This window comes from Octodon degus, unplaced genomic scaffold (assembly GCF_000260255.1).
Source record: "Octodon degus isolate 3935 unplaced genomic scaffold, OctDeg1.0 scaffold00168, whole genome shotgun sequence".
NCBI classification, from domain to species: domain Eukaryota; kingdom Metazoa; phylum Chordata; class Mammalia; order Rodentia; family Octodontidae; genus Octodon; species Octodon degus.
The window spans coordinates 1,270,207-1,280,765 of record NW_004524744.1 but is presented as its reverse complement, the minus strand read 5'-3'; the positions used below and the strand labels follow the sequence as shown (position 1 = coordinate 1,280,765).

At 46.5% G+C, this 10,559-nt stretch overlaps 1 protein-coding gene across 1 annotated transcript in view; it reads right to left on the bottom strand.

Annotated features, from left to right (window-relative positions):
* The window catches only part of Fras1 (Fraser extracellular matrix complex subunit 1), a 471,233-nt gene that overhangs the window by 55,637 nt on the left and 405,037 nt on the right, over window positions 1–10,559 (bottom strand). The window contains exons 36-40 of the mRNA XM_023703303.1: window positions 8,809–9,036; window positions 5,534–5,647; window positions 3,751–3,901; window positions 2,188–2,347; window positions 842–1,016 (exon numbers count right to left, since the gene is read on the bottom strand). Coding sequence (XP_023559071.1) covers window positions 842–1,016; window positions 2,188–2,347; window positions 3,751–3,901; window positions 5,534–5,647; window positions 8,809–9,036 — 828 coding nt within the window. The remainder of the gene's footprint in view (window positions 1–841; window positions 1,017–2,187; window positions 2,348–3,750; window positions 3,902–5,533; window positions 5,648–8,808; window positions 9,037–10,559) is intronic.

Here is a 10,559-nt window from a genome sequence, read left to right as displayed (position 1 = left end):
TTAAAAAAAAAAAAAAAGCAGTCAGCTATTTCTCTTTTTCCTCTATGCTCACTATGGCCCCTTCCTTTTGGCTGCCCAGGGCCTCGTTCACCCCACTCCGCACACTCTCCACTGAGCTGCTCCTCAGCCTCCTGACTTTTCCTTTCTTTGTCACTGCCACTGTGGTACTAATAGCCACAGGTACACAGGTGACTGGCACATTTCCTCCCCTGCCCCAGACTCCTCTCCCTACTCCCTGTCTATTAGTTATTGCTGTTCAACCTGCTGTTTCTAAGGCAATTCACACTCCACTGTCCAAGGCAAGTCCCTTCCCAGCAAGGGGTGCCACCCCCACCTTCTGCCCCAATGTCCAGCCCACTGCCAAGTCTGTGAGCTCTCATCTGTTGAATCCATCTGCTTCCCTCCAACTTCACTTCCTAAGGGAAGCCCAAAGCCCATCGCTCCTCACCCAGCCTATTCCAAGAGGTTCCCAACTGGTCTCCTTGCCTGCTCTCTTCCCTGCTTTCAGTAAGGAAGGAGAAGGCAAAAGAGGGGAAAGGACGTCAAGGGTGAGCATAGAATGGGATGCCCTGCAGACTCTACCCATGATGAAGCCAAGAGTAAAGACCGAGAAGCCAGCTGACGACATGAGCTCTGCCGTAGCACTTCAGTGCGGACAGAGAGATTGAAGCACAAGCGCGATGAGAGGCAACACAGGGAAACTACTCCAGGAGGGAAGCTTGTATGAAGGAGGGTTGGGTAGAGAGGGGGAGGAGGAAGTTGTCACAGTTGTCTGCAGCCCCTCTCAGACCTTGCTGGAGCCTGCCCGAGGCCCAGACCCCGAGGGCCCCATCCCATGTACCTGGCCAGCATACTCCACGTAGTCCTGCTGTCCCGGGTGTGCGCTGACCCCAAGGCCAGAGCTAGAGCGGGCGGTGCCTTGCTCGGTGCGACACAGCACGATGGCATACTGGTTCAGGTTCCCGGTCCTCCGCACCGTCACGCTGACAGACCCTGCCTTCTCACTGATGTTGTAGCTGGAAGCACACAGAAAGGCATCTCTGAAAATCTGCTCCCAGCCCCTTGTTCAGCATCAGGCTGTCCTGTTTGGTTACTGGCATCAGGTAGTTCAGAGGGAAGAATTCAGTTCCTTTGGGAAGCCAGGTAAAATGAGGGAGCCTGTTCACTTGAACAGTCACAGAAAAAGGGGACAAGGATGCTGTGGATGCAGAATGTCATCTGTCCAATTGGAAGAGAGGTGAAAGCCACAGAGAAGATGAATAGGGGACAATATGCACGAGCTCTGAGCTACGGGTCTCAGAACATAGAAAAACTGCAATTGTACCCTAGGGTGGCAGGGTAACAAGAACTGGTCAAGTGGGCTCTCAGTTCCAGAGCTGCACAGAGGGTACAGATGACCTCAGTGGGAAGGGTACACCAAGCCGGCAGGAAATACGGAAGGAAACCACACAGCAGCAGAGGCAAGAACAGGAGACTTGGGTGTGGGTGAAAAGGTTAGACAAGTGCAGTTTCATGACAACAGATGGTAAGATCAGAGCTTGCTCCTACGGATTTGTATGCTTTTGCCAAGCAGCAGGCCAGCACTTCATGTGCAGCCAGGTCAGAGTAAACAAGGAGGACTGGAAAAGCCACAGGGAGTGGGGTGAGCGCTGAGCTGTTTCTTGTCACTATAGACAGCTGTGGGACCTGGGTTCGCGTCCCAGTGCTGAGAGGTCAGGTTTTATTGCCAGCTTTGTGATTCTCTATAACACTTATTCTATTACATGTTACAGGGTTGTTCAGGAAAAAAGGATGAGTTTTACTGAATTTGTTTAATTTTGGAGAAGATAAAACTAAGAGTAAAAAAATCAGCAAACAGCAAAATATTACTTCTGGTAATGGTGTGTGGGCAACTGACTCCATCTTTTTCAACTACATTGCTCTGCTGCTGTGGAGTCAGGAAGAAAAATTCATCTCATAATCACATAACTGAAAGTGAACAAAACAGTCGATTGCAAGGTAAGTACCAGCCAGTGCCTTGGATGCAGTGCACTGAATGCTCTCGGCGTGCAGTTATTATTTTTATTATCGTTATCACCACCGCCACTGCTGCCTGCTGCTGACTCGAGCTGCTGCAGGGGGATCAACCTGGTCTCCTCTACTTGTCTCATTTGTTTCTCAAGAATGAAAGCATGAAAAGACTTGTACCTGGTGTATTTAAAGCTGATGAGGGACCACTGGATATGGAAGACATTGTCACTGACCACATTGGGCTTACTGTCTTTCACCAGAAACTGAAAACTATCCATCGTCTCGCGGATCTTCTCGTCATGCAACACATAACGAATTAGCCCCAAGTTCACATCCTCTGTGAGAAGAAAGAAAAAACTCACTACAAGTTCACTGAATCAACCAGGAGACATAAAAATGGCCTCCAGGAATTTTTCTTTCTTTCTTTTCTTTCTTTCTTTTTTTTTTTGGTGGAACCAGGGATTGAACTCAGGCCCTTGCACTTTCCAGGCAAGCACTTATTCAACTGAGGTATCTCCCCGGCCCCCAGGAATCTTAACATGAACACATCTAGTTTATTTTTCTAATGAGTTACAGGTAGAATTCATTTTCACAAGTACAAAGAACGTAGTAGTTTTAAGAAGAAATCTTTCTCCCAGCTTTTAAAATAAAATTCTGCTATTGCTCAGCAAGTGTCTGTCTTCTTTATGTATAGAAAGCAGGCTTCATTGTTGGGAAGTGGGAATCCTAGGGTCTTGGCAGAAAGCAGTTCAGCAAGCATCACTGGAAGGTTGAAGGCTATTTCAGGAGTCAGTAGAGAGAAGTCTCTGACCCCATTTTTTGTGGGCATGTCCTCCTACTCAGCCTTAAATTTTTCCCAGGAATGTTCTTTGGAAAGTAAGGGCTATCAAGAAAAGCTGGGGTTGGATTAAAACAGTCTATACACAAGACACAACTAAAAAGGCAATAGGAGACAACACAGCATGGAAAACTGGAGAATAAGAAGAAAAAAGGAGCAGAGATTTTAAGAGGCAGTATTACAGTGAGCACTCCTAACCAGGTCTGCCCTTGGAGGAATACAAGAGTGTGATGTGTAGACAGGAAACTAAATTCAACATGGCCCGCTTGTTGGGCATGGTGGTGCATGTCTGTAATTCCAGCACTTGGTAGGCTGAGGCAGGAAGATTGCTGTGAGTTCAAGGTCAGTCTAGGATACACAATGAGACCCTGTTTAAATTTTAAAAAGCCACTTTATGTAATTCAAACCAGGAGACATTGCTGTTGTACAACCTATACATGTTGATTTTAATTTCTGGGCTGAAGTTTTTTTTTTTTTTTTTTTGGCAGAACCGGGGATTGAACTCAGGCCCTTGCGCTTGCCAGGGAAGCGCTTATTCCGCTGAGCCATCCTGCCCCCCCCCTTTTTAACACTATAATCTGTAGAGAACAACAACTACAAATACAAACCACATGGGATCATACATTGGCTGTTGTTTCCTCTCTAGAAAACCTGGCCCAAACCTAAAGGCAGGAAGCATGGTAGAGATCAACTGTCTGCCGAAGTTCAGAGTAAAAACGGACAAAACCAGCAGAAGCCAAACTGACAAGGTGGACAGCTGTACACTATGCAGCCTGTTTGCAGACAGCTGATGTGGGCATAAGTAGTGGGAAGTGACAATGAGAACGTCAAGGAAGAAGGGAGGCGGGCAGGGGGAATGGCAGGGAAAGCGTCCTTGCTTCTGAGTCCGCCCGGGCCCCTACCCTGGGTGAACGAGGCAGCAGCTCGGCCGGGCTGCAGCTTGTTCTCCACGTGGCCGTGCTTGGGGCCCGACGTAATCTCATAGACCAGCTGCGCGTCGTCCGTGTCTGGGTCCATGGTCAGCAATTCCTTCTTGGTGATCAGGTTGGTTGCCTGAAATAGAAGCCCATTAAATTTAATTCCTGATGTGGGAATTAAAGCAAGAACAAGACCCTCTGACTCAGATTTAATTCAGTTCAACAGTGATTTACCGAGTGCATTTGCTGCACAGAAAACCCTGTCAGGACTAGAGAGGTGATGAGGATAGAGACTTCCAGCCTCTGTCCGTGAGGTGTCTCCATTTTACTGGGACAGAAAGGCTGGTGAGCAAGGTCGCTGTGGCACTGGCTATCCGAGAAGCATAAAAAGAGTGCTCTAGACCATTGCGAAGTCAGATAGATGAATCCCACCCGAAGGTGAGCAAAGTGGGATTTGGGGCTTGTGATTTGAGTTTGGCTTTGAAAGAAAGCTGGAACTTAAGACAGAACAACAGAATACTGAGAAGCTTGGAGAAATCACCTGCAAGGCTCGAAACTGGGTAGGATAAATACATTGCACCTGCATGTCGCCCAAGTACAGGGGCTAAACTTCATTCATTCATTCATTCATTCACTCATTCATTCATTCATTTCAAATATTTAGTGAGAACCAGTCTGAGAAAAGCAAGGGCATGATCAATAGTAGTACATGTCATTAGATTTAGTAAGACAAGGAGAGAGTCATCTTTGGAATTTAGCAAAGCCGAAGACATGGGAGAATCACTAAGAGTTAGTGCAGCTGGGCAGGCATGGGAGTTGGAAACCCAACTGCATGGGGGAAGGAATCGTTTTGAATGGTGAAAAATCAAATAGGACATTAGAGGAAATTGCACTAATTTTGTTTCATTTATTTTATGAAACCCAAGCAGCTCGGTGGGGATGCGTCAGCCTAGCAGTTACAGATAGCCCACTGATCAGCTCGACAGAGAAGAAAACAGCCACACCCAAAAGAGAAATTGGTTTTCTGCTGAAATGAAGAACTGGGTGGGTTCCCTGGGTAGGTTGCCAGTCTAGTGCTTGCTGTCTACTAGGTGAAAATTATGGTGTGTTGCTTAAAATGATCAATTTGAGAATGAGGAGATGGAGAAAAGGATTTCTAAAGTAGAAATCTTTCAAGAATATTTGTCTACAAAAATGCACGCTTCATTCCCACTAAGGACAGACACTAAGGTTTTTGAAATCCATCTTCTTTTCCTGTTAACAAAGCTGTAGCTGAATGCCTGCCTGCTCCGCCAGGATGCTATTTCCCATCCACATGTGGGGCCATGTGGCCAGTTTCTTCTCTCTAGATAAAGAGTGCAAGGGATGTGTCTCATTCCTGTACCACTTGCTTGAAAGGAAGTTCCCTGCCCTTGCTTCTCTCTTTTTCCTTCTACTTCAGCTACAGTACTGATGACTTTCTGAAGAAACACAGTTAACTCACTCTCTAGTGATGGCAGAGCAATAAGTTGGACTTTTCAAAGCAACGAGCAGGCACCCTCAGGAGTGGGGCATTATAGTTGAGTTGGACTATGGATGCATTTTGGCTGTGGAAATCTGTCCTGCACAACCTTAACTAATGAGGAATCTTAAACTCACAGAATTTGGCAATTTGAGGAAACCACCTCAGTGAGAGAGTGACAAACATGTGTTGAGCTAGAGTTCTACTCATAAGACACTGGTGTGAATAAAGACTTGGCCCCAGTTCGGTACATGGGACAGGCCTTACCTTGCCATCCATATACTCCAGCCACTGGAGTCCCAGGTTGGTGACAATTGTAGGGGTGCCATCGTCTACTGGGAGGATGTCCACTCGGAACTGCTGAGGTGCTGCTGTTGTAATCTATTGAGGGAGTTAGAGAAGGACACTTATCACCTGGAAAGGCATGGCGTATGTCAGGCCCAGGACCTCCAAGACCGCTCCAGAAGCCTGTAATCCAGTGATATTTCAGAGATGAAGACTGGGCAACTGAAACAGCTCCTATCCCTTACTTGCAGTGGCCTGAACCTTCAGGGAAATTGCTGACTGGCAAGATGAGAAACCCATGGGGAAGAAAAGTGGGGAGCAGAAGCACCTCTCCAGGGATTTCAACTGCTATGGAAGTCAGTTGTCTTTTCATCTGGGGATGGAACTCAAGACCTTGCACGTTTCAGGCTCCTGCTCTATGCTTCAGCTGTACCCCCCCCCCCCAGCCCTACCTCTTCTGGAACTGAAGCCAACACTGGTGTCATAATTTGGGGTTTTGTAAAGGGAAACAATATAATATAGGACATATTTCGTAAGATTATTTTATAGTGATTCACCCAAAGAATCATATGCAAAAAGTATAGGAAATCTGTCCACACACTAAAGACCAAAGACTCTAGATGAGGGTCTAGATCCTACAATATCCTGTGTAAGTCCAGCTGAAAATGTAGATCTCATAATGCCTTCCATGAGTCCAACTGGAGGTCTAGAGCCCCTGACAATGCCTCATGCAGGCCCGTTTCATGGACATGCACTGCGAAGGCCCAAAGGTCAGCGGTGGAAGCTAGAAAGTCTCTGCCAGCAGGATGAGGAATCTGAAATGGAGCCAGGAAGCAGTGCTCAAGGTAAGAACCAGAGCTTCCCTGAAAAGTACCACAGTGATGCTCGGCGACAGTGAGGTGCCGAGCTCTTCTAAGAATGAGGAAAGCTGAGTTCCCTTCAGGAAAGCTAATGTGACAAGCTTCTCCAGAAGACTCACATGTGCACCATCTTCCCCTCCAGAGCCAGGAAGTGATGTTCCAAGTCAGGACCAGAGCTCCCCCAAAATGAACCATAGCCATTCTCAGTGACAATGAGGTTCCAAGCTCCTCCTCCAGTGAGAACAACCAAGTTCATCAGGAAAGCCAGCATAATCATTTCACTAGCAGAATATCCTAAGAGAACCAGTAGCTCCCAACAGCTCCAACAGCTTCTCCAAACAGCTTCCCTATCAGCCTCTCAACAGCTTCTCCAGTTCTGCCTCTTCTGCTGCTGGCAGCAATCCCAGGGGGGCCTCCCACCCCGCACCATGCTCAGTTCAGCTGGGTGTAACAAGTTGACCACCAGTTGGCAATTCACCACAACTGGCCTAAAATGAAATAATACACAGCATATCTTCCTTTCAAGCATGCTTATTAACATTTTCATAAAGGCCTGATGAGGTCAGATTATGTCAGACATGAAGTTTCTGTGGGAAGAATTTTCTTTTTGCCTTTTCTTTTCTTTGTTTCTGTCCTTGTGGTTTGTCTTGAGGGAAAGCAGTTTCTAAAGATAACCAGGGGAGGAAGAAAAAAAGACCTTATGGGAACAGGGAAAGAAGAGTGTACAGTTTAGAATCTCACAGACACACACACAGACACACACACACACGCACACACACACACACACGATACACACAAGTGTGATCAGAACCTTGCAGTTTCTGAGGGCAGCAACTGCATCCCACCTTCCAAGTAAGTTTCATTTTAAGATGGCATGTCCTTTGGACGTCCTGCTATAAGATTCTGTAAGATTTTTTATTTACAGCAGGGGTGGCCCTCTTTCTGACACAGCCTGAAATCTTTTTCCCTCCAAGTCTTTTGAAAGTCAAATTAACTGGAGAGCAGTGCAAACAAACAAACAAAGCCCGAAGGCCTACGCCAGCCCGGATACAGACAGGGAAACCCCAAGGGCCACCCAGACAGGGTGTGGGTGACCTATTTATCTCTCATGGACACAGTGCAATCTTGCTTTGAAGAACACAATCATTCACCCCTAGCATAAGAAAGGGTCTCTGAGGGGCCAAGAGGGGCCCCTCTGTGATGCTGCAGGGGGTAGGTGTCAGGAAGCTGCTCAGAGCCTGCTCCTGCGAAGTCAGCACAGTGGTGCGGGAAGTGGGATGCACTCATTTCTAGGGAAGGTTCAGAGCCCCGAGGGAGCACTGCCAAGATGAAGGCATGAGTGTAAGGGGTGGGGAAGATGGAGAAGAGGAATCTTAAGTTTCTTCTGAACATGTGCAGGAGAGGAAGGAGAAATTCTTCTGGGAAGTAAAACTTGACAGAAAGGTGGAATGGCCTCAGAGGATGCATCTCACTGGCTGCACAGGCTAGGCTTAAAATGGTGCTGATGGGGCCGCAGAGATAGCTCAATGGTCGAAGCACCTGCATAGGCAAGCACAAGGATCCGGGTTTGATCCCCTGTACCATATGCTACCCCAGTTCAGAGTGGGCTGCACCACTCTGAATGTTAGAATGTTAGGCTGGATTGTAAAGATCTTCATTCTGCCCTGGGCATGCTGAGCCAGACACCAAGATGGGTGTGGTGGCACACGCTTGTCATCCTAGTGCTGGGGAGGCTGAAACAGGAGGATCACTATGAATCTGAGCTGTGTAGTGAGAACCTGTATCAAATACATTTAAAAAAAAAAGAAAAAAAAATGGTGCCGATGACGACAGCTAGGATGAATCAATGCCTCCCATGCACCTATGCACACCAGAAGGATGGGCATTAACCCATTTTACAGAGAGGAGAGCTGAAGCTTACAAAGACATGAGAGCTAGATTTTAAATCAGTATATCTTAGACTCAAAAGCCCTGCTCTTGTTTTTTTTCAAAGACTAAGACTGGCTGGACTGAGCATCATAATTTAAAAAGAGAAAGACAATCTAGAGCCATAAGATATCACTGAAAAACTAGGTGAAGAAAAACTTCAAGGAGTAAGAAATGGGAAATAAAAAGAAAGAATATTAACAATTATCTTCTATTGAGGGTTTATTTATTACCAACAGTGTTAAGCATTTTCTTATCTCCCTTAATCTTTAGACTACATATATGAAGTGGGTAATACTGTGCTCATTTTACAGATGAGACACTGAGGCTTAGAGGACTTCAGTGATTTTCCCACGGCCAATATAGGAGTAAGTTTACAGGGTACGAACTTAATGTTAGGCTGGATGTAAAGATTTGCGTCCTGCCTCTGGCGTGCACTACCAGACCTCCTCCACTCTACTGGCCTCTCACCTCTTTCCCTCCTTCCTCAATGATAAAGAAGGGATTCGTCCCATCAGAGACAGTGAAGGTGAACCGGTCCTTGAGGGAGTTGCTGCCGTCATGGCTGTAGCTGATCCGCTTCTGGTAGATGTCTTCCATGGTGAAGGAGGTGGCCAGGCGGGTGTGCTGCCCCCTGCTGGTCCTCTCGATCATGCCATGGCGTGGGGGCTGCACCACTCTGAATGTGACGGAGTCAGCCTGCCCAGGACAGAAGAGCAGGAGAGAAAGCAGTTGTGATAGGAATCAGATGAGTGGAGGTGGCCAACAGCTGGGCAGGGAAATGGATCCAAGACTTCTATCAGATAAGGACACACTCCTGCTCCTGCTCCTCCTTTCTCCCTTTCTCTCTCCCTGTCTCTGTTTCTCTCTCTCTCTGTGTCTCTGTCTCTGTCTCTCTGTCTCTCTCTCTCTCTCTCTCTCTCTCTATCTATCTCTCTCTCTCTCTCTATCTCTCTATCTCTCTGTCAGTATGGAGGTTGAGTCTTCACAGTGAACTACAACCAGTTCTTTTAACTTTTTTTTTTTTTTTGGAAGAACCAGGGATTGAACTCAGGCCCTAGCGCTTGCCAGGCAAGTGCTTATTCTACTGAGCCATCTCCCCGGCCCAAACTTGTTTTAAATTTTGAGACAGTACCCTGCTAAGTCATTTAATGACCCAAGCTGGGCTTAAACTTGTGATCTACCTGCCTCAGCCTTCCACAGTTACATGCCACCATCCCAGACTGAAAGCATGAATTTGTTTCTTATTTGTCCATGTTCCTGATACCTATGAGTACATTCACTGTGGGGTTGGTACACACACACACACACACACACACACACACACACACACACACAAGTTCTATCTTACTCTTTTTACTTCTTCCCTTCCTACTCCTTCTATCCCTTCCCATCAGCAAAAGGTCCTAAATTTTTAAGCTAATAGGAAATAAACCTTTTAAAACTTGTTCATTTCCTTTCTGCCAATTTCCCTTGCTTTCCCCAAATATATATATAGAATCCCAAATGCATCAGAACAGAAGCTAATTTCTCATTGCTACCTCTAAGGTATTGGGCCAAAGAAAAATAAAGAGGCACAAAACCTTGCTCAAGATTTTCCAGTGTGAACCCACCAACTTAGAGTAAAATGCAAAGGTGTGATTTGAACCAATGTGGCCCATCATGACCTGGTCTAAGAGTCCCTCTCTGGCTTCAGTCTTGTCCACGGCTTGTTCTCTGGGTTGCAGTCTCTTGATTTCTTGCAACCCTTGAATCAGTCTCAAGATCTAAACACACTTGGTCATAGTGCCTTCATAATTACGGATCTCGGCCTGGCTAGTGAATCCTCCCAGGTAGCTGCATAGGGAGCTCTTCCTCTTAATCATATCTGCTCAAATGTGGCCTCCTCGGGTGGTCTTCCCTGACTGCACTGTCTAAAATACAACGTCTATTCATGCCTGTCTCTTCACTGTATTTTCCCTTGTAACACTTAATATCTACCATGTTCTGTTCTTGATCTCTTTATTACACCTCAACAAAGGCTGTAAACTCCCAAAGCCTGGCAGTATATCTGTTTTATTTACAGCTCTGCCTTTAGCATCTAGAGCAAAGGAGAAAATCCAGTAAGTTAATAAGCATTTGATGGAAGAATGAATGAGGGGCCAGGGAGATGTCTCAGTGGAAAAAGCGCTTCCCTGGCAAGCACAAGGGCCTGAGTTCAATCCCTGGTTCCACCAAAAAAA